Source organism: Catharus ustulatus, chromosome Z (assembly GCF_009819885.2).
Source record: "Catharus ustulatus isolate bCatUst1 chromosome Z, bCatUst1.pri.v2, whole genome shotgun sequence".
NCBI classification, from domain to species: Eukaryota; Metazoa; Chordata; class Aves; order Passeriformes; family Turdidae; genus Catharus; species Catharus ustulatus.
This window is the reverse complement of record NC_046262.2, coordinates 17,385,631-17,410,119: the sequence shown is the minus strand read 5'-3', so window position 1 is coordinate 17,410,119 and position 24,489 is coordinate 17,385,631. Positions and strand designations below refer to the sequence as shown.

Sequence of the window (24,489 nt, the reverse complement as noted above, 5' to 3'; positions counted from 1 at the left end):
GTATGAAAAAGCAAGGGAAAACTTTGTGCCACATCATGTAACTAGTCCTAAATTATTCAAAGTAATTGTTCCTTCTACAATCCTGTTCAATTTATCTAGAAACCAAATGTCTTAAACTTAGTTTCTGTTTGCACAGTAAATTTCTCTGTGAGGCATTGCCTTGAAGCTGTTTCCAAATGCTTGTCCTTTCTACTGTCTTTACAGTCTCTAGTATCTAATCACACTACTCTCTGGGCTGTTGAGTAATTCCTAGCCAATTTTTTCTTTCAAGTACTTGTTAAGACTTCCTCAAAAACCACAGAGCATTAGGAGATTCACAACTTCGCTGCTTCACGAACTACCACAGGTTTATTTTGGGATTGCTTTTATAAGGCTTAGTTCTTTACTTGGCAAAAGCAGTAAAACAGCAAGTGATCTATCCTACTACTGCTGTGCTATGCAAGAATCCACGGACCACTCTGCTACTCCATTGCATGGTTACAATAATGCACACAAGAATCTTGCCACAGCTCCTACACTGCAATCCAACACCCACTTGTGATTTATTACTCATTTATCTTGTCTTTGAACTTTCCTCACAGCTCAGCCCAAGTCACTGTTACAAATTTCACAAAACATCCCTAAATGCTTCTGCTCTTCTGGCCACAAGCAAACAGTAGCATGTTTGGTCATTTCCAGCAGCATCTCCAACAGTCAAAATTACTGTAGGCAAAATAACGGTTACTGGGAAAATACAGAATGAAGGGCTTGAGAGCAGACCTGATGAGAGGGGGTGCTGCTGGATGACAGGTTCTGTATGACCCATCAGTGTGCACCTGCAGCCCAGAAAGCCAATTATATCCAAAGCAGTGTGGCCAGCAGGGCAAGAGAGGTGATTCTGCCCCTCTGCTCTCATGAGACCCCACCTGCAGTGCTGCATCCAGCTCTGGGGTCCCCAGCACAGGAAGCACATCAACCTGTTGGAGCGAGTCCAGAGGAGGGCCACCCAGATGATCAGAGATGGAACAGGTCTCCTTTGAGGACAGGCTGAGAGAGTTGGGGTTGTTCAGCCTAGAGAAGAGAAGGCTCCAGGGAGACCTTATTGTGACCTTTCAATACATGGAAACATTCAAGGTCAGGTTGGATGGGGCTCTGAGCAACCAAATTTAGGGGAAGATGTCCTTGCTCACTGAAGGGGGTTTGGTCTGTACAACCTCTTTAGTACCCCCTTCAGACATAATATCTGGGAAAAAAAATCAGTATGAAAAGAACATGGTTCAAAGCTCTTGGGAAAGTGAGATATGATAAAGTAATGCTTCTCTTCTAAACATTCATAGGGCCTCACTAGGCCATGTCAATTTCTACAGTGAGAACAGTTTGTGGAAGAGCATCAGTCTGTAAAAGCTGTTGCAATGACACAAGATGGAAAAACCCACCCATAGCCTGTTGAGCACAGAGCACACACCAACACAAGTGACCTATGGGCAGCTGCCCCGAGCACGGCTGTGCTGCACTGTGGCAGGCCCTGGCTCAGCTGTCAAAGATCCTGCTCGTCTCCGTTTACAAGGCCGACCCTGACAGCCATTCCAGGGAGTTCTTGTTTACAGGCAGCGTAGCTGGGCTTGTTGCAGACATAGTTTTTTGTGCAAGAAAACTGCAATTTTAATTTCAGTTACTATTGCTTATATTTCCATAAAGCAGGAGTTGGTCTGCAGTTAACAGAGAGGATACTCAGTGTTCTTTCCTAATGTCTTCAAAAAGCTACTCTTATTTTTATTTCTTCCTAACACACACATTTCAGCTTAAAGACAAGGTATTTTCATTAGCAAATCAATGCTACTTCCCTTTGTGACAAACACACTTGTTTTCTTGGAACACTCAGGCTTATGTTGTATAAGCTATAGTTACTTGGACAACCAAGGTAAACTACTCTGGGGTTTAGGAATACCATAATCCATCTGAGCACCATAACCAACAATGGATGCCTGAAGTGCTTTTCTTCCTATTGGATAAAGCACAGAAAACCAGCCTACTGAAAGTTAAGGGAAGAATCCTGCATTGACCCCTGTTACACGAGCTGCCCTCAAAACAGGCCACTAAGATCTAATATTGAGGGAGCTGGCACTATTGAGTAGAACCGTGTGGTAAATGGAAAATGTTACTCCTCAGTGTATTCTGAGCCTTCAGGTGTCAATGTGAAACACAAGCCAGCTGCTTTGGTGTTCCACATACTCAGGGTGTCTCCACAAATGGAAGCCTCAGATGAAATAGAATCATTGAAATAGGAGGAACCTGCTGACTGCATAAGCAAAAACAGCCAGGATTTGTGTTGCTCAAAAGCAACCTTCTTCAGAAAGTCTGTGGGTATATGCACTGGATTACATGCATGAATTCCTTTGTTATAAGGGAATCTGCAAACCTTTGCAAAGAAGAAAACAGCATTTGAGAGTGTCTTACTGTTTGCAACTTCCAACAGGCTAGTTTTTCATTCTTGTTTGACAACCCTTTGGATGGTTTGTTTTTACAAAATACCAGGGCTATAAATCATCATACTTTTAAAAAATGAAAATGAAGTATTCTTTCACAAGGGGTAGTTTCTAGTATTTCAATTTTAGGAACCAAGTTAATCCATCTGATGCATTATACCTAGGCTTTGCAACTATCTCCATTGCACTGCTGTGCAAAACTATTCAAAACAGAGACCTGGTTACCACTTCTCACTTCTGTCATCATTAAGTCAGCAGGAGGAATTAGTTATACCAACTGGTTATACCAAATAAATAAAAAACTTAACTATAATGAGGACAAGTGCAAGAGCTGTACTTCCTGATGACAAGCATTTGGAACATGTTTTTTTTCCCCCTTTAACTAGAAAAAGTAAGCATTATCATTTGTTGTAATGCTTAGAATTTCTGAGTTTTATAGAAAGTTTTTAGAATATAGAGATATCCCTTTAAAAAAACTTATATTCTAAATCATCAACAGTGTGTACGTATAAATTAACATATATAGTAAACAATATTTTGCCCACTTGATTTTAGCCATACAGATGCTTGAATACATCTGAGTTTACTATAAGGTTATTCAGTATTACCATTCCCTGTTGTAGAATTACTTTCTAAAGAACAACTGATTAGCGTACCTTCAAAGACATCAGTCATTTTGCAGATGTGAGCAAAGTTAGCTCCATTTGCCCATGTATACACAACATCCATTAGGTTGGGTCTGAAAGAATTCAAGTAATTTTCTTCATCAGTTTCCAGTTTTGCTTCCGCTGACACCTTGGCGATTCTTTTTGCACACTCCTTTAAAATAAAATATTTTACATTTATAACATACTTAATTACAGTAAGTAACTGACAAAAAGACATGCACATTATTACATACTGCATTACAGAATGAGGTTTCTATTTTAGGGTGAAATTACTCAAACACTGTTTACATGAAGTCCGCCTGCACTAACAATCTACAGTGTAGCAAGCAAACTTATAAAGCTTTTAGAAGCATGTCTGAAATTAGCATAAAGATTTCTTAAAAACCTTTAACATATTATTACACCCTGCAAAATCACAAGCAGTGCCAGCTGAATTCGATGATCCAAAATTAGGTCTTTACCTAATTATACATTACTTATTATGTATTATTCATGAACTTTGCTTGGGTTAGCATTAACCCTGAGCTCAGACAGATTTCTAATTACCTGCATTTGCCGAAGTGGTCCTGCCAACTGCTCAGTCAATTTTGGCATTTCACTGGACTGAAAAAAGAAGATATTAAACAATCTCAAGTGCTCCCATACATTTGCTCTAAATCAAATTAAATGCAAAAATAGAAGTTCAATGCATGATACTGCTACCCTAAATTATTCTAATAACTTCTCAAACCTGCTACCAAACACTAAAATTACTGAATTCCCCAAATGTTTGTTCCTCAGAATACATCAGAAAACAAAATCTTTCTGTTTAATATACCAACTTTATGAAAAGCAGCATCTGCTTTCTGGATACTTCCAAAATTCCCTCTCTTTAGCTGTATCATAGCTTTGAAATCACAAATGAACTGCCATTAACTTTGACAGTTACAAGCTCTTCTTTAAGAATATAAAATTTTTTTAATAAGCATCAGTGGCAATATATGAAAATACGACTTTTCAAAATACAGGAACATCTTTTTGCCCTAGCTGTTTAGATTGTTGAGTGAATCCCAATATTCTAATTAACAATGGCTTACCTCTGTTGCCCATCTACTAACAAACAGAACGCATTAGCCTCTGCTGCTAAAGTTTTTTTTCCATATTTAGAATCAACCTGAGTGATACATCTTGCTACTTACTTGCAAAAATACTTCATATGGAAGTGTACTTCCACAATTTTTTTAGGGTGATACTAACCTTGTATACAGCTTGCAGGTGGGAAAACAATAACATCTGGTATTAAATGCCCACGTTTTTGCTTTTTTTAATGTATGGTCTGATTTTAACAGCCTTTTTGGTATCAATTCCATGTGGTACTGCCATTTTGATCAATTTTCAAGGGCACTGACCAGGTAACACATCACAGACACGTCTGAGAATTAAATATATGCTCACCCCAGAGTCTAGGGTGCAGTTATTGTTGAGCATCTTCTTGAGACAATCACTCCACATTTTAAATTATATGGAAGGGGGTGTATTAACAGCATCACATATGCTGAGAATCTATTGACACTGCTTTACTGCAAGAGGAAGACTGGAATTTGCTAAATTCAATGCAAGTTCATGTCAAACACCTTAGGAAATTATAAAAAATGCAGTGGCTCATACTGTTAAGACAAATTTCTGCAACTGAATTAAAAACAATATTGTTAGAAGACAGGAATGTCTAGAATTCTTGAATTGAAGAAGTAACTCACATTCTCTTGAAACACAAAACAGCTGAGTAGTGCAGTTGCCTGTTCTGCAGACAAGTCATTGAAGAGACCATTGAACATCATTTCTGTCAGAAGTAGTTCATCAGCACTAAAACAAAGAAAAGGAAGCTTAGAGGAAAGACTTACTGATATGTAATTTTGCAATGATGAACTATTACTTGTGAAGCAACTGGATATGAATAAAAAACCAGCATCTTAGTTTACTGTCAAGTCACCAAATACACACACACACACACACACAAATATATTCACTTTTTAGGGGGAATGCTAATTAATTAAGAGACTGCAACAGGATTTTAAAGGAACTAAAAGCATTTACTGGACTACAATAAAACTCTCCTGACAAATCACATGAGTTAGTATAAATAGTTGATTTAGTCAGTTTCTATCAGACAGAGTACCAAGAGTTCAGAAAGAACCAAGGAGTTAGGCAACTTACAAAAAGGACTAAAACTAGTACTACTGCTGCTGCTTAGAAAAGATTCAACTGGATATTTCCAAAATACTGAAGAAAGGAATAAATTTGCTTTGATTTACTTGAAGAATAAAGAATTAACCATGAATTATAAAAGTAAGTGCATGATGCAGACACAAAATCCAGACGTACTTATTTGGATAAAATACCAAATTTTTGGTAAGACCAAACCTCTATTTTTAGAGTTCATAAAAAAAATGCATAGGATGGGGAAAAAAAAAAGTAGGATTTTTTTTTTTTAAAAAACAAGATGTGTAACTCAAACAGTTCCAGACAGTCAGGAAGTACATAAAATTCTGATTCAGCTTCCCCACTTGCTATCGAATTTTGCAGGACAGTCAGCTATCAAACAAATAATCAGGAGCAGCTTTCAAGCTTACCTCTAAGACAAGGTGCACAGCAGTCACTGTGACTTTTAATCATATCAAAATCTGAGTTATTCTAAGATATTCAAGTCTGATTCATGATTTTTTCATCTTTTTGAAAATATATATACCTGATAGATGTGTTATGGTAAAATGTACCACTTCACAGATTCCTATGGAAGCAATTTCGCTCTATTCCAAACCCATCAGTGACTTGGTAAGTGCTGACAATCAATGCTACACTCATTTGTGAGTGACTGGACCAAGAGTCCTGGTTCAACGTCAACTACAGAAATCAAGACCTCCCCCTCACACAATGTACAACATTAAATGAAAACATGCTATTACCTTAGGCACAAAATTAGCCATTGTTTTGGGATTTTCATGTCTACTTTTTTATTTTAAAATCCATTTTATTTTGTCCTTAAGTTGCTACCTGTACTTATACTCCTTGAATCAGTATATCACCTTTATTACACAGAACCCTGAGGAACCCTTTTTCCAATAGCCTTAAAACTTTAAAATATAAACATTATGTACTAATTTTAGCAAGGACAATGAAGTGTATATTCACGACAATGAACAGTTTGTACAGGAGCCAGTTACCTGCTGATTTCACAAGCAACCCGTCCTTTCATCTCAATAACATCTGAAGACGTGGCAAATCCCAGTCTTCTCAAAACACGCTTGCGGCATTTCAGTTCATCCATTTGCAGGACAGTTCTGGCTTTCTTCAATTCTCGCTTTGCTACTTTAATATCCATAGCAATCTGGGGGCCAGAAGGAGAGGAATTACACCTTGCAGGTTTAACAGATGCAACTGTATTAAAAGACATTGTTTAATTTACATAAAGGCCTCAGCACAATGGTTTATGAATGTACAGTAATTTCACGAATACAAGCCGCACCAATTTGACTAAGATTTTGCTCCTAAACCGGAAATGCGGCTAATACTCAGGAGCGGCTAATATGTGAATAATTTTCTGACATTTACAACCTCAGAAGTGCCAGCCAGAGTGCCGAGCAGAGCTGCTGCAAAGTCGGCATTTTGCGATTGTTACAAATTGTTACTCTGTTGCACCGCAGGTGGAGCCTGGCTGCCTGCAGGCAGCACGGGGGGCAGGGAGAGAGGAGGGAGAGCTCTTTCCTTCCCTCCTCTGCTGCAGCCCGGGGGAGAGACGGGGGGGCCCCGGGCCGCCACTGCCGCGGCTCTGGGAGGCGGTGGGGGGCTCCGTCCCCGCCCGACGCCGCGGGAGCGGAGGGGCCTCCGTCCCTGTCTGCCACCACAGGGCAGCGCCGGGCCGTGGTGACTGAGCCCAGAGGCAGCAGTGGCTGCCCCCAGTGGCCCCGCCGAGTGGCAGCGCCGGGCTGGGCTACCTGGCCCCGTCGGCAGCCCCGAGCGGGCCGAGCCTGCACAGCCCGAGCCGAGCCAGTAAACCCCCGCCATGCCGCGGTTCTGTTAGTATTTGGCAACTTTGTTGCACGCGGGTCCTCGCTGCGAATGACAGAGCAGCTTATACTCAGGTGCGGCTTATTTATGGACAAAAAACGAAATATTTGCCAACACCTAGAGATGCGGCTTATACTCAGTGCACCTTGTATTCGTGAATTTACTGTACTACTTGATAGCTGACCTGCCTAAGTCTTCTAAGAGGAAGGTTTAAATAAATTTAGTAACAACAACAGTAGTAATAAAAAAATCAGCTCCGTTTACTCACTGAAACCTCTGATGAACTTGGGGATGTTAACTATTTACCCATAGTGGGAAATAAACCAAACCAGCCCACACTAAAAAGATAAAGAAGTAATCCTCTGTTGAGAAATGGGCACTCATCTTCTGAGAGCTATACTAAGTCTCAGCTAACCAATTATTCAATGAAATGTAAGCCAAAGGCATTACTCTCTTTTAGAACTTCTCTAGTAGCTTGCAGTTCATCACAGTCACTATCTACATCCTTACAGCAGACACCCTCACAGAAAGCTGCTTGGTCCATCAGGTCTTACCGCATACAACTCCATGCTGCCCATATCAGAACCACTTCACTGTGAAGTGGTTCCTGGAGAACCTGTTTTCTCAAGCAGCCAAAAAATCTGAGAGCTGGTTTTATGCACAACCGATTTCAGACTAGGAGGGTACAACTCCAAATAAAAGTGCATTGCTTCCTGCATTGCTTCCAGGCTGAGAGTCAGCTCAGGAAGCAGAACACAATCACTTCTCTGGTACATTTCTCAAGCTAATAAGCTCCGTCACTTCAACTTAGTTTTGCACAAGTATATTAGAAATTAACAAGTTATCTATGAAGACTTTTTCTACACTGCATTGCGCTATGTCTAGTCAGTGAAAAAGACCCCTGTAATCTTCTGATTCCTGAAAACTTCCTCTGAAGTTTTCTTTTCAGACATACTTTGCATCTGTACCAATGAAGGGCATGGCACCAACTCAGCCATTCTGTTAATGGGATTCAATAATTTGAAAAGGGTTGATTTGGGCTTTGCAAATAAAAAGAAAAGCAAGTTAGAAGATAACCTCCCTCTTCCCTCTGCAGCTAAACACAAAGTTACTTGGTTTGTATCTTTACCTGTGCTTTTTTTTCACAAAGTTTGTATATGGTTTCCAAGTTTGGATCATTGTGAAGAGGATGTGAATACATCCTATGCTCAAATGCCTCTATTTTTTGGATTACTTTTTTCAACCCTTGGTCTTTGATGCCCATGTCATCAATAGGGTCTAGTAAGGGCACTCCATCAGGAAACCGTTTCTGTACTTCCTAAAATGATGGGAAAAAAACAACTTAAGATCAGTACCAGCAAAATAAACCACATTTTACAAATAAGCTGGCATAACTATAGAGACACAGGAGGCTATAATATAAATTATGTGATGCTTCAGCAGTTTTCAAAATTGGTTTAAAATGACTTGACAAGAAGAAACAATTGAAATACACTGTGACTTCCAATCCCTTTAAAGAATAAGGCTAAAGATGTGACAGAAACTTTACACAAATTTATTCAGAACAAGTTGCTTGGGTTAAATTTCATTTACCAGCACAGAGTGTTTACACAGCCTAGTGGAACTTACCTGTACAGATTTTAACACACTTTGTCTGTTATCAATAGGCCTCAAGTCTTTAGGTATGTACAGTCGGACACTGCTGATAGCTGAGACAAGATGCACCAAAACAGGAACAACCTATCAAAAAGAATGTAGTAACTCAAATCAGTAAAAAAACCATCTCTCATTACTGGTCCACAGCAAAACCTTTTCAAAGGAAAAGGAAAACTTAGTGCTCAAGGACATAGCAGTGGGTAAAGGGGTATTAGAAAGCAAGATAATGTGGCTAATGACTTAAGTATTCATAAAGAAGAAAAGCAATTGTCCAAAAATTCTGAATGCATTTACATCTGGAGAAAGACTGCAACTGAAAATACAACAACAGCTTTACTATTATCTTGCGCCTTACTTGCTGGAATACCTCTTCTGATCCAAACCAGGCAAATTATCATCATATACTTAACTAAGAATGCTACCAGCAGAGAACACCAAGCCAGAAAATATATCTTCCTAAGTATGAAAACCACCATGACACCACAAAGAATTAATACTGCATTAAACTCCAAGATTTAAATGGAATTTCTGAGAAAAAACTTGCTGACAAACTGTTACTGATCTGAAAATTGCAACCATTTGTCTTGACACAGAATTTAAAATTTAAAAATTTCAACTGAATTTTGGAATGAGAGTTTTGCAAAGGTGTCCACAGAAGTGGTGGACTCACCATCCCTGGAAGGGCTCAAGAAACAACTGGATGTGGCACTTTGTGTTATGATTTAGGTGACAAGCTGGTGTTCAAGGGTTGGACTCAATGATCTTGACAATCTTTTCCAGCCTTAATAATTTTAAGAAATAAAAAATGAACTCTGTTCCCACAGACAAGATACTGATAAAAAAAAGCATCTGTCAAATAGTACTACTAAAAATGTATTACTTTAATTTATTAAGAAGGCAGAGTTAGGTTACAGATTCTTTCTCTTCCTTAAATGCATCAGTCCCTCTTTCAGCATAGCTTGCAAATGGTTTTGAAACGAAGATTTGGGAAAGTTTATAAAGAACTACTGGGAAAAAACACATGTAACAAACCTGCATCTCTCCTCTCTCATCAGGTCTGGCTGGCTTTGCAGACTCCGTAGCAGAATTTTTCAAACTGTCTTTGCTGCAGTGCAGGAGCACTTCAACTACATAAAGTGGGTCCAATTCACCAGAATTTGGCTGTTGAGGGTACAGAAAAAGAGCAGATCTGAAGCAGCTATTTTAAAATACAAGCAGGAATGAATGAAAATTGCATGACGTCTCCAGCATTAGAAGTATTAAATGAGCTAGGTCTCTTACAGAGTATCAGCTCAGTGTTGCAGTACATTCTGAAAATCTACACTGGTAAACTGACTGGAAGATCACTCCCACAGAAAAACACACTTTTAAAAAATCCTCTCCCATCCTTCCTTGCCGGAGTAGCCTAAAGTCTGCTTGAAGCTGTGTGCATCTGCATTTTCTTATATCCGTAGCTCATCAGAAGCAAGCCAGTATGTTTTAAAACTGTAAAGCATATTTGTATCATGCTAGCAGAACTCAACTTTGCATTTGAAAAAAAACAACCAACAAACAAAAAACCCCCGCAAATTTAGTGGATCTCTTTAATTAGCAGTTTTGCAAGTTCAAGTTTTCATGCACAACAAAGACCACTGAAAAATCTTTCCAGTATAACAGCCTCTATCTGTGGCAAGGGAAAGCTGCATCTTGCAGGCTGCATCTTTATACACCCTAAATTGCATGAGTAACACCTGTTCATTTAAAGAACACAAACATGTAGATGTGGTGATTAAAGACTACGGTTCACAAGGCCATAACTTTATACACTGCTTTAAAAAAGGCTGGCAATAGTTACTTGACTGGATCAATAAGCACTAGGGTTGCTCAAATACACTCATACTACACACAAATATTTTTAAGACTTGGAACAGAACTAAGTTATAGGCCTAACACAAAAGGCAGAAATCTTTTAAAATACCACGTGTAAGCTTTCTGAATTCTGAGATCAGAATTTTAAAACACCTACATGTACCAGATCAGTATCCAGCCAAAGCCAGGGAAGGCATAATGCTGACTTGAACGAAGTAGAGACTAAACTCATAGCTACTCAAGTGTGTTACAGAAAATACTAGAATTGGAGATGTCTAGAAAATTATGAGAGGAAAAAATATTTCTACCTGTGATCGTATTGTAAACTTATTAAAAAAGCAGGAATATAAAAAATGTTAACATCTGCTGCTAATATTACTCCCTTTAAGTTTACATACACTAACAGCTTTTAGACAATGCTGACTAGACATCAATCTACAACTGTTTTTTGAATGTGTACTGTTTCCTTCCATGGGTTTCCTACAACAGCATAGGTGCAGGTACTAAACCCTTGAACAGTAACAGACATGTTTCTGTATGCAAGAATAAGAGGAGACTAGAACCCTTAAAATACTTGTTAGCCCCAGATTTCTCTGTCATATCAAGTTCAAATGATTCTTTAATTAATGCTGCATCAATTCACATGTTTCAATGACAAAATTAAGCCCTTTTTGGCAGAGTAATGCAAGATGAGTTAAACTCCTAGCATTTTAGATTTGCCCTGAAACATCTCTTACTTCAAGTGCCTGGAAACAAACCAAAAAAAGATGGTCATGCTCAGGAACCAAGAAGGATAGCACAAGTAACAAATCCAGAGTCCCAGATTAGCAACATCAAACTTACTGAAAATACAATGACCACGATACAGCACTAAAACAGGTGTTTATGTAGTAAACATTGTAAATATAGAAGGATTGTAATAATCTGAACAGAACTGCAGCATCTCAAATTTTGGTATCAATAATTTCTAAGAGACAACAATGTCATGTTTAGAATCAGGGATCAGATAATATTGACTATCAACACTACAACAGTATCACTAGCTTACTGCTGGCACAATCCAGTGGAAATAAAACTTCTCATTTAGAAAGATTTGGGAATCTTTCTTTATGAATGCCAAAGGACAGTTATTTTGCTGCCTACTCTAATGCAGAATATATAGCAAGCACCCCTGCTTGAGATAAATTCTATTCTGAACAACAGTAGATACGAAAGTGCTATTTGCATTGGCAGTTTTGTGGAACAGTGATTTGTGAAATTATGATGGAAAAGCATCTAAATATAATAAACATAACTGACATGAGTCATGCATTTGCTTTCACAGTGAAAAGAACAAAGAGTATTATGTAAAATACAGACATATAACCCTAAATTCATTATTAATTACATGGATTTCTCATAAGAAAAATGATTTAGTTAGAAACTCTGATACTGTGAAGAAAAGTTTGCAACTAAACTAGTAATATAGATGGAATTCAACATAATTCCTAAATGCAAACCAAAGAACTGTTCATCTTAGAACTGGATGAAGGTTTAAAGAGACAGCATAAGTAATATCTTTCCAGTACTGAGTATACTTGTATACTTAAATAATGGGGAATGACATCCACGTCTGAGGACAAAAATACATGGAATAGACACTCAAATGGGTTAACAACAACTTCTTCAAGTAATTTGTTTTGCCTCTGCTCATAGAAACGAATCTTTTCACATTGACTTTAAAAATTACACAGCTTTAAGATTTTTCCTTAATTTCCACCACCTATTGTAATTCTTTCCACACACTCAGAAGGAAAAATTCAACCCAGCTGCTAGAATGACTAAATGAAAAAAGTGCTGCCGGAGCCACATCCATCTCTTGCAAAACAGACCATAATTTCAAAGCTAATACTCAAACCCTGAGGTTTATACAACAGTGAGACAGGCCAGATAGGGCAGGCAAATTATATATGTGAATAAAATATGACACAGATAGAAGAAATGCCTCCAAATGACACAGAGGTTGGCAATTTTACAGAGAAAGCTGGGACTAGGGGGCAATCTGGTTTATTACTTGTGTGTCTCTATGAGAAAAGTAATCTACAAGCAAAGACTTTAGCAACAGCAGTAACGGCCCAGTTTTTCAACTTGAAAAAAGAGAAATATGGCTTTCAAAAGGAAGATGGAAAACAAAACAACATCTCTTAAGTTCTGTATGAACACATTTTTCTCATTTCCTCTTTAATTAATATATATTAGAATAGCACCAAAAGGTGCCACAATGAACAGGCAGCACCAGAACTTAAAGACAAGTTTGCATTTAGACCTAGCAAATAAAGCCAATGCTCTCCTGATAAAATTATAGCAAAAATGCTACCACAGAAAAACATGGTTTTAACATAGGTTTTCATTTACAGAATAGAGAGTTGGACAAAACATTTCTGAAAGGGAGACCAACACAGCATTTAAGGGTTATGCAGAGACCTATCATGAAAATGCATTTCTGAAAGTCTGGCTTCTATTGCATCACTGCCCTCTGTCTTTTCTTCCAAATGCCCTCAGATTCATTTCTATTGTTTTGCTCTCTTTGTATTTTAATTTTCAAACTTTATGACAAGGTCTCAGAGGACAAGCAATTCCATGTCTCACGCACTAATTTAGGACTCAAGGCACAATCTGCCAGTTTAACATAACCTTCCTCATAGAGCTAAATGTCAGTCTCCCACTGTTCTCAGCCTTCACTTACGGCTTCTATACTTTCTCAGAGAAAACAACACAGTATCTTTCTCATTAACAGCTTAAATTAGCACTGGCAATGTCTCAGAAACAACTTAGTTTGAAACATGTTCAGTGCTATGTAAAAGCAAACACTTCCGCCACAAATACATTAGAAGTTAAAAACAGAACACAAGACTTTGAGTTTTCTCCATCTTCTATAGCTTTATTTCCTTACACTTTCACTTCAGGAAGTTCAGAGTTTTTTGTAAATGTGGGGTAAAATGAAATTTTTTTGCCTGTAAAGAAACTGTAAAGAAATATATCTTATTTCCTGAAAAAACAGTCAGGTATATATTTTGGTAATGGAGACAATGTGTACTTTACCTTAACATTTGATTTCTTAGAGAAATTAACAACCACTCCCCATCCATAGTCATCACCTTCATTCTTCACCTGGAATTATTCCAAGACATTATAACATAACATAAGACATAAAATAACATCCTAGCAAGCAAAACTTTTTATATTTTTTTATATTTACAGTAGTCGTGGACTACTATTATTCATGAGAACAGTATTTCTTTCCTAAACATTTAGTAATGCATTAAAGGAAACACAAGTCAAAACTGGTGGTTACTATGATGCAATAATTTTTCAAGATGGTAAAGTGGCAGACACAAATGAACCTTGCAAATGCCACAAACAGATAGAAATGAAAAACAAAACAAAAATCAAACTACCTTTACCAGTCTTCCTGGCTGTAAAAAGGGCAAGCAGTACTTTGGTTTGTGAATATATTCTTCAATATCTTTACCCAGTTTTGCAAGCTGCTGGCGGATTCTGTAGTATATCACCACATTTTCTTCATTGGGAATGACAATTTTGTTGTACTGTGCTTCCAAATTATTGACTCCTATAATGAAAAGTAAAATCTTGTGGAAATTAATAGCTTCACACAGAATGAGGAATCAGTGTTTCACTTTCACATCTCCTTGACTAATACTTTGTGCCCACTTTTAGTACTGATTTTTTACTTACAATAACCCATTCTCTGGAAAGTTAGAAATCTGTAAATTTGACCACTGAAGTACATTTATAGAGAATTAAATACCAGTACTATTTTATTAAAATAAACAAGCTTGAGAAACTGGAAAAGGCTCAACACCCAATTATCCAGGAATAACTGATCTAGGTTTGCACAGAAATCACATTAAAACTTGCAATGATTTTGTAGCAAGGTATTTCAATGCTTACCACCACATTTGTCTCCTCCTACAAAAAAACAGATTGCCCAAAGACACCTTCTAAAAATATGTGTTTTAACAAGAGGGGAGTTGTTAGAAAATGCTCTTCCTAACTTGTTTTAGACTCTGATTTATCAGCTGAAAATCAGTATTTTTTTCCTCCAATATTTTTATACCTTATTTAGGTAAATCAGTTTCTATTCCAAGCAGTATGATTCATTCTCTCATTCTGGTATTACCACCAGCAAGTAAAAACAAAGAGCAGATTATAAAAAATCTCTACCAACTCATCTCTTTATCAACTCATCCTCTTGCATGCTATTTTTGAAGGTTTGTAAGTGCCTGGGAAATCCCACTTCACTGGGACTTGAGACACAACTCAGGGAAGTGCTCCTTATTTTTACCTGCCAATTTTAAAAAGAAATAAGCCATCTATTCATACTCATGGCATACTTTCTTCCTTAGCCTAAGTAGTCAATTCTCTGCTTTATGTTTTTAATTGCAGCTGGAATTACTACAAAATTCTAATGTCCAGTATGGTGCCCAAACTGAAACTTCCAAGAACTATGAAAAATGCTCTTCAGCTCCATTTTTCTATTTAAACAGCAATGCTGGGATGACAGAATAAAGATCTAGGAATGCCAACTGGAACACAGAAATAAAGGAAGGAAATAAATACCATATTTAACTACTGCTACACCTGCAAACTAATAGAAAGGCAATTGAAACCCTCCCTCTGCTTGGTTATCAAAATTACACGCACATATACTTTCTCTCTTAACATTCAATTAACAAACAAACAGATGAACTGCTCAATAATCCTAACTACTTCTCATGTTCTTAAGATTCTCCTGGAATAAATTTTGAAAGAGGCCTCACTCTCAAACACTGGTTGAAATCTCCAGATGCCAACTTTGATCATGAAAACTCACTATTCAAGGATCAGGCTCAGAACACAGATCTCTCTGAATTTTTCTTTGTAGTATAATTAAACATTTCTTACCTACACTACTCTGAATGCAGCGTGCTTAAGTTCTTTTTACAGCTTGTACTGAGATATTAAAAGGTGGAAGACTTTTCTTCCCTAAATCGCGTATGAGCCATGGGAATTTTAAAATTCTTTTTCTCTCTTCTCACCCTATAGTTTAGCAATGTGACAATCATTCCTGTCTGACTCAGAGGAAGGCTGTCTTCATAAACTGATGGTGCCTATCAATATAGGTCCTAAGAACATGAGGAAATTACTGAAACTATAACATGGCAACAAATTGTGCAATGGCAACTGTTGGCAGGGAATACAAAACTGCACATGTAAAAACTTCTATGAGCATAATGAAGTCTAACTATCCAACTTCACCACATATTATACCTACTCACATGAGAACACACAGCAACACTTACTTTCCACTATTTCTGGAATAGTTCTGTAATGTTGGAACTGATAAAATGATTTTTCTAACATGTATTCAGGGTTAATTTCCTCTACTCGAAGCAAGTTCAATACCATGTTGTATGTCAGGTGGAATGCACTGTTTAAGGGATCAGCTGAACCCTGAAAAAGATAAAGGAGCATTTTTCATTTTAAAGAATTATTAATTGAAGCATATAAGAACACATTGGATAAATCATGATGCAACATTTCATACGAGGAGCTGCTCTGGTGAATTGAACAACCTGTCTTGAATTTAGATTACATGTTTCATAAAATCCTGAACAATTTTATTATGCTGAACACGTATAAGTATTTGTACTATATATATACTTATCACAGCTAGGATATTATAATTGATATTTTAACGAAAAATTTAGATGTTTCCTGTAGTTTACACTTTGGATTCCATTATCTTAACTTCAAAGTAATAGTTACCTAACTATTTAAAGCAATCCATTATTTTAACACTGAAAACAACCACTTATTTGCAAGTCTTAAGGTCTACTGATTACATTGGTATCTAGGGAATTTTGTTCAGAAATAGGCATTCTGCAAATTCTTTAACTTGAATTATGTCCCATTATAAAATTAATGTAATTTGCAGATAGTTCGAGAGAAGTTGTGAACTCTACTCTAGACGTCGTCCTGGGCACCCTGCTCTAAATGACCCTGAGAGAGCCATGGTTTTGAACAAGATGACCTCCACAGGTCCCTTGCAAACCTTACCATTCTGGGAATTTTTTTTTTTTACGATTATGGTATGCACAGGTATTTTGATTAACCTAAGAAGAAAAGATGCTGAGAAAGCATTGCAGGAAACCATTACCTTCTTTACCCATTCTTATTTTTTAATAATGTCTACTACTGTCCTCTGTCAAAAAGGGATACTGGACAAAGTAAATGCATCTTTGGTCTGAATCATTATGGCTGTTACTATGTCCTAACCCAGAGGACAACCTTTTTATCATAAAGGAGCAAACATTTAATCGATTTGGACTCTAACAACCAGCTAGTCAAAGAAGAAACGAAACACGTAAACAGTGTCCAAAGAAGATCGAGAAGAGGTGAACACACAGCCTCTCCAAGCAAAGGCAAGCCTGAGGAATTATCTCTCTCTTAAATGACAGCACGGAAGGCCATGCTGATACACCAAATCACTGAAATCAGATGAAACCCAACCCTTCTACAGTATGAAACTGCCCAACTGCAGGGTATAAACTTTCATCCAAGTAGCACTAGTATCAAAGGAACAGGTATCTGATAGTCCTTCAGAAAGAATACAAGGGAAATTCAGGAGTTATGAAGTAGAAAATTACAATCTGTGTGCAACTACAGGAGTGGAAAACAGAAGCATCAGACAGCTGGAGAGAATACAGCAGAACAGCAACATAAATAGGCTTTTTATAAAACCAAAATGGATGTCACAAATATTTCAGAGCTCTTCAAAGGTGTTAACAAGTACATGGATTATCATGCCTCCTTGATTCCTGAAAAGCTTATGACAATAGACTCATCTCCAACTCGACAACATAATTAAGCGATAAGGGAATTTTAAAAATTAAACTCTTGGGAATTACTGAACAGAAAACAAGTGCAATCTTGGTGTTTTACAAAACAAAATTTCCCAGAGACTCAAAGAGGGCTGGACTTATAAGAAACGTTAAAAAGGCAAAAATAGAAAAATAGCAAGATCTGCTAAAAATTGTACTAGATGTCTCAAGCCATCCACAAACAAAACATCACAAGGAATAAAACTGTAAATGAAATCTATGCTGAAAATATAATAAAAGACAATGGGCAACAGTTTGCAATGGTTCTGTATCTCCATTCTTTTAAAATAACATATATATGAAATACAAGATATACTAAACAAGAATTGGTATTTCAACAAGGAGTAAATTTAGTTATGATTAAACATTTTAAATAATAACTAAAATGTACCAAGAAAATAAGGATGTTTCAAGATACATTTTTTATATAACTAAATGATTGTTAAAGTTCCCCATATTCTATCAGACATTTTAGAAGTTCAGAAGGGCTGACACTAGAAAATATGCAACTCTGCACCTTTTTCAGCTCAAAAACTGCTTTACCTAAACCTAATTGTATCTTCTTGCAATTAATTTATTTGCTTGTCTGTATTAGCAAGAGATATTTCCTTGACATACCTAATTTAAAAATCACTGGCTACTAAAAAAATTAACTGATGATTTGTTTATAAATGCAAACACTGAAATTCAAATCCAGTGGCTTTCCAGATCAAGCAAAATGTACTAGACTTTAAATGACAATACTACATTATACATATTTTTCTTTCAATTTTAAAGATACTGTCAGGAATTCAGATTGTACATCCACTGATATCAGACTTAGTAAGAAGCAGTTTGAATTTAAAATTCCTTCACATGTACAAGACTTAAGGATAGTGTAACCCCAGTTGCTTTAAGTGAGACAGAGCTTTATGAGATTATGTTACAGTTCCTAGAATCCTGCTGATTATTTTGTCTCTGAAAAGCTGTTACTGAAAAGCCTTCAGCCTACGTTTATACTATGAAAGAAACAGCACCAATACATGTAAAACAAGTTTTGGATAAATCATGTTCTAATGTTTTGCTTACCATGGTCACTCATTCAGTCATTCTAGATTACATCTCTGAGTGGATCATAAATACGTATCTAGGTTTTCATCTCTAGTGATGCATCTCAGAGCAGAACCACCTCTTACATTAGACCATGAAATGTGCATTTAAACTTATACTGTCAGTTCTGAAATCACCACAGAAGGGTTTCTATTAACAGAAATGAGTCACTAATTATAACAGCAATAGTTTGAGGTACGGTGCTCAAGTTTCTACAGATGCCTCTGATTTGATATATCAAACAAAGATGACAGAACTTCTCTTGCTGATGCTAACCAACATGTAGTGTAGCTTTTTTTTTTAGACTTGATAAAAGGATTATGTATGTGTCCTGCCCATTTTTCTAAATATATTATTTATTCAAGGAAAGAGAAATTATCACTCCCTAAAAAGCTTGCCTCTCTATAACAAAAATGCCATTTAAAGAATGGCATTTACTAAAGAATGGCACAGCAATTATGCCAGTGTCAGCTAACAGTGGTCACATTCTTTCCTACTGCAATGTCCACTGCTCCAGTCAGGCATCAGCTAAAGAAACTGGCATACACTCACCAGCTGGCTACAGGCACTAGAGATCTGGCAGAAAGCTGTTGTGTGCCTGCTCTAATCACACTGCGAAACAAATCCTCTTTCCATTCCTGACATGTTGGAGGGAAAACCTTCACTATGTGCTTTTAAGACTATAAGCTATTTCAAAGAATAGAACTGTGTCACACTCCCACTTCAATGGGATCTTTAAGTAAGAAAACAAGGAACTCCATACAATTATAATAAATACACCCACACAACATGCCAAGAAACACTAAACAATTCCCACAGATTCACTTTAAAGACCTTCTCTTAAAATCAGCAGAGTTCAACTATGAAGGAGTGATTTAAAAACAAACTGAAAAATCTAGTTACAGTAATTTCACTATTACAAGCCACACCATTTTGACTAAAATTCAGCACCCAAGCCAGAAGTGCGGCGTACACTCCAGAGCAGCTAATATATTAACAAATTTAGGAAATTTCCAAACCCAGAAGTGAGAGCCTGCAAGCGTGGCAGCGCTGCCCAGCCCTGACAAGCGCAGTGGTGCTGCCCAGCCCCGATAAGCGCAGCAACGCTGCTCGGCCTCCGCAAGTGCGGCACCGCCGCTCGCCTCCCGCAAGCGCAGCAGTGCTGCCCAGCCCTGACAAGCGTGGCGGCAGTGGCGGCCGGGCACGCTGCTCTCCTGCTTCCTGGCAGCTGCGGTGAGCGGAGCCAGGGCCGCTCCCTGGTGGCCGCCCCGAGCAGGGCCGAGCCAGTAAACCCCGCCATGCCGTGATTCTGTTATTATTTGGCAACTTTGTTCCACGCGGGTCCTTGCTGCGAACGACAGAGCGGCTTATAACTGGGTGCAGCTTGTGTATGGACAAAGAACGAAATGTTTGCCAACACCCGGAGATGCGGCTTATAGTCAGTGCGGCTTGTAATCGTGAAATTACTGTATTTCAGAGATTCTATAAGCCGACTTACTCGAAAGGTGATGCTTGAGCCAGTTACTGATGTGGCAATTTTTATTTTAAATACATGATCAGCATTTTACAATTTGAAAAGATGATCATTCTATTAAGACATGTTAAAATACAAATCCTCTTTTGGCAAAAATGGCTAATGTTTCCTGTTCCATCATCTCAATCACATCTTTCTTCAAGTTTCAGAAAGTCCTGATTTCTTAGTGTTCTTTAAGCAATACATTTGAAATCAAGAGTTCTGAGAAGTTTATTTTGGCTGAAAATTGTAACTGCTACTTCTTCAAACAAGGAAGTATGACCACACTAGCTCTACTGTATTACACCTTTAGCACACCCAGTAAGTTCTGCAGCGTGCATTAGTCTTTACCTACCACCCCAGGCTATCAGAAGACTCACACCTAGCAGGGAGCAATTACCTGTATGCACTTGCTTCATTTACTTAGCAACAATATCCAGATTTTGCAGCTGCATTAGAAAACCTCATACCAAAATACAGTTGTTCTTTTATGCTAAGTACACTCAAGGTATGAGTGAGGCAATCAGCCTTTTATGGCAAATACTACAGACAGTCATAATTACTGAAGAGATAATTAGTGCTTACCTAAAGTCACCTGTCAGATAAACATGGTGGAGAGAAGCAAATAACAGAAGGGGAGAGAAGACAGGATAGATTACTGACAGTAAAAACGGAAAAGGTAGGCTCTTCCTTCCTAACTTACTTTCAAAGACAGACACTACTTTCACAGTAGAAAGTGTTCAACTATGCTGGATTTTGCTTATTGCCAAGATATAATAAGACATAAATCAATTTTAACTTACATTTTCTCTATGATGTTTTTCTCCTCTTGAAACCCCTTTGTCTGCTCAACCCTCTTGCCACTGACTCCCAGACTGATTACTTTACCTACTTAAAAATAGTGTGAAGCACGTAGTTCATCTTCTACCAGAGGCCCTCATGTCAAAATAAGTCAACCTTTTCTTCAACAAGCTAAGGCTACACCATCATCTGCCCCAATACCTCTCAGTCTCTGGGTAGGCATCGCCCTTATCACTGTAGAAAAAGCTCCATATTAGAGAAAGGAAGAACCACCAACCACTCAATTCAGAAGATGAAGCAAAAGCCTGACTTCATCAGAGCGCAGCAAAAAGAGTTGATGCACTCTGTGACTTACTACTGTTGAAGAATTACCATTCCAGTTCTCCAGCCTCCTTTCTGCAAGTACAGTAATTTCACGATTACAAGCCACACCGTTTTGACCAAAATTTTGCTCCCACCCCAGAAATGAGGCTTACACTCAGGAGTGGCTAATATGTGAATAATTTTCTGACATTTCCAACCCAGAAGTGCAAACTGAGATGCCGAGTCGAGCACCTGCAGTAAAACCCGGGACTGCGTGATTGCTACAAATTGGTTACTCTGTTTTGCGGCGGGTGGAGCCAGGCTCCATGCCGGTAGCACAGGGAGGCAGAGGCAGGGGGCTCCCTCCTTCAGGCAGTGCAGCCTGGAGGAGGCAGGGGGCTCCCTCCTACTGGCCCCGCGGCCCGGGGAGAGGTGGGGACTCCCTCCTGCTGGCCCCACACCCCAGGGGGGAGGCAAGAGGCTCCCGTCCCCGCGGGAGCGCTCCTTCCCCTCCTGCCGCCATCGCCACGGGTGCCAGCGGGCTCCATCCCCGCCTCCCACCACTGCCGTGGGTGCCGGCAGGCTCCGTGCCCCCCTGCCACTGCAGCGCAGCGCCGAGCCAGGGCGAGGGAGCCCAGCAGCGGCCGGCCCGGAGCGGCCCTGCCGGGCAGCAGCGCCGAGCCCTCATGGCCTGAGCCGAGCCAGTAAACCCCGCCCTGCCGTGATTCTGTTACTATTTGGCAACTTTGTTGCATGCGGGTCCTCGCTGCAAACGACAGAGTGGTTTATAATTGGGTGCGGCTTATTTATGGACAAAGAACGAAATGTTGCCGACCCTCGGAGATGCGGCTTATAGTCAGTGCGGCTTATAATCTTGAAATTACTGTAATCCTGCCTCTCATTCCTTCAGAGAGGACAGTTCCACTCATCTCAAAAATTTAACATAATTTTTTTTTTTGCAGAATAGTTTTTAGACAGCAGAGTAACCTTGCAAGCTTTTCCATCCCTCTGGATGACAGCTGCCTGCGTACATGAGGAGAGTCTGCATATATCAACTAAAATTCTCAGAAATCAATGATCCCCTTTGCACTTGCAATCACTTCTCAAAAAACTATAACCTAACTTAACAGAAGCATCCTGTCGTGTTTTCCAAGATTTGAGTTACTAGATGTATGCATAAGAATGACTGGATTAAGCTGATAATGTTATAAAAACAGGAGCATAACAATAAACAATTCACTACAGAAATAATTTAGTCAAAAGATAAAAAAAGTACAAGTATCTGAAAACTATAGCTGCTATACAGTGTTCTCTGTTTAACTGCCAATAATTTCAGAGCAGATCCTCTTAACACAACCATACAATCCAACACGGGGCTCTGTGTTTAACAGTATGACCACTTCTTGCTGACAATAAACTAGAAAGATATAAGGATTGAGATGAGGAAGATTAGTGCATGAAATTGATACAAGCAGTACTTTTTCCTTTTTTTTTATTACTGTCAAGACTTGGAAGCCTTGTCTAACTAGAGATGTAAGAGCTGTCATTGCTGCATAATGGCATGCAGCGTTGAGCAAGACATACATTTGGTAAGGGTTACTCCCTCTGCTCTCAGTTACAACAGGAAAAAAATATTTACATTTTAAAATTGTTCTCATGAAGAGAGAGGAACAAATTCTGCACATAACTTTCTTGCTATCCAGCCTGTCAGGGGAACATCAAATGGCAAATACTCTCTGAAACGAATTAATGTGCAAATCAACAATGAAGAATCTTTCATAATGATGGAATTAGATACAATATAAGACATAATTTACACCATTTTGGTGTAAATGAATTAATGAGTTTTCAGAAAGGAAAAAACAAAGCACATTACAAAAAGAGCAAAGAACAGAACGAACTGATAATAATTAAAAGATCTTTCCCTTTTTTTATATCATAAAGGGAAAATAAGTAGACTAAGCTGCCTGTAACAGTCATCATTACAAATTTCTATTAAAACCATTATTAAATAAAAATGCAAGTAACTGCTTGATATGTCTGTAATACACAGAAACACCTCTTGCGAAATAATAACATAGTTTTTTCCATATATCAGTAACAAAATAACTACATGAATATTCAGTGTTCTCTCAGAAATATAGAAAACCCCCATGCAGTTACACTGATCGCAGATCTACCCTGAGCTACATTAGCACAACTGCAAAACCAATAAAAAAACTCTTCGGTGAGGTTGTTTTTAACAGACAATGGTAAACAGCTACTTTAAGCACAAATTTATTACCAATCTGGCTCACTGCTTTGCCCCAAAACCAGTTGCACCAGCATAAATAGAAGCCACTGTGGGTGGCAAAATACTGCTTCAGCAGACTTTGCTGGAGAAAATACCCCAGACTGGGATTCAACAAATGCTCCAGTTGTAACAAGAGACTTAAAAAGGAAACAATGTAACTCTGTTTCTCTGGCCTGCAAATACTGCTTTCTCAAGTAAGTTCTGAACTATGGAAATTTTCAGCTATTTACCCTCTCTAATACAGTAGGCTACTGCTGTAGCCATCATTAGTTTTACCTTAGGCTGGTAACTCCAAGTTCTGGTCTTCTCCTTGTTATTGGAAAAAGCAAATGGCATCTCTATCTTCAAGAAGCTAGATGACATCCTTAACAGATTGGCCTCTATAGGTACTAGGACAGTGACGTATTTATTTTATGACACTTTTTACAATTTCAGTAAATATGCAGTATGTTAACTTAAAGGAAAAGTGTGCTCTAGCAAAGACTACCTACTTCTATAAAACGCTAACATAAAAATAAATTTCTAAAAGTACCTTTTTATCATCTGTTCATCTTAAACCTACCGTGTTTAAAGATGGCAAAGAAAAGGTCTAGCTTAGCCAAAATGCACTCACATTCATAGCGATGAGTTTACCAAAGTAAATTTTCCAAAAATCTGGAGGAAAACTGCTTTCCACAGACTGAACTAATAAAACTTGAAGTATTTTGTGGTATTAAAGCAGCAACCACAATTAATAAATAAAATCCATTAGTTTATTCCTACAGGCTCTTGAAAATCCTGAGACGAAGTTCAAGAATGACTAACCATTTTACACACCATTTGATGCACCCCATTTTTCTACATTTTGTTTGCAAACATAAGCAAGAACATAAATTTGCTGTTCTCT

The 24,489-nt window shown here is 38.2% G+C and overlaps 1 protein-coding gene across 3 annotated transcripts in view; it reads right to left on the bottom strand.

Annotated features, from left to right (window-relative positions):
• MTREX (Mtr4 exosome RNA helicase) overlaps positions 1 to 24,489 on the bottom strand; it is a 47,948-nt gene that overhangs the window by 676 nt on the left and 22,783 nt on the right. For 2 of the 3 annotated variants that reach the window (XM_033085090.1, XM_033085091.2), the window contains exons 16-25: positions 16,024 to 16,174; positions 14,119 to 14,291; positions 13,763 to 13,831; positions 9,866 to 9,994; positions 8,807 to 8,917; positions 8,307 to 8,495; positions 6,334 to 6,497; positions 4,870 to 4,975; positions 3,680 to 3,736; positions 3,122 to 3,284 (exon numbers count right to left, since the gene is read on the bottom strand). In XM_033085090.1, coding sequence (XP_032940981.1) covers positions 3,122 to 3,284; positions 3,680 to 3,736; positions 4,870 to 4,975; positions 6,334 to 6,497; positions 8,307 to 8,495; positions 8,807 to 8,917; positions 9,866 to 9,994; positions 13,763 to 13,831; positions 14,119 to 14,291; positions 16,024 to 16,174 — 1,312 coding nt within the window. Of the gene's footprint in view, positions 1 to 4; positions 1,051 to 3,121; positions 3,285 to 3,679; positions 3,737 to 4,869; positions 4,976 to 6,333; positions 6,498 to 8,306; positions 8,496 to 8,806; positions 8,918 to 9,865; positions 9,995 to 13,762; positions 13,832 to 14,118; positions 14,292 to 16,023; positions 16,175 to 24,489 lie in introns of those variants that run through there. The other variant, XM_033085092.2, reaches the window with a different exon arrangement.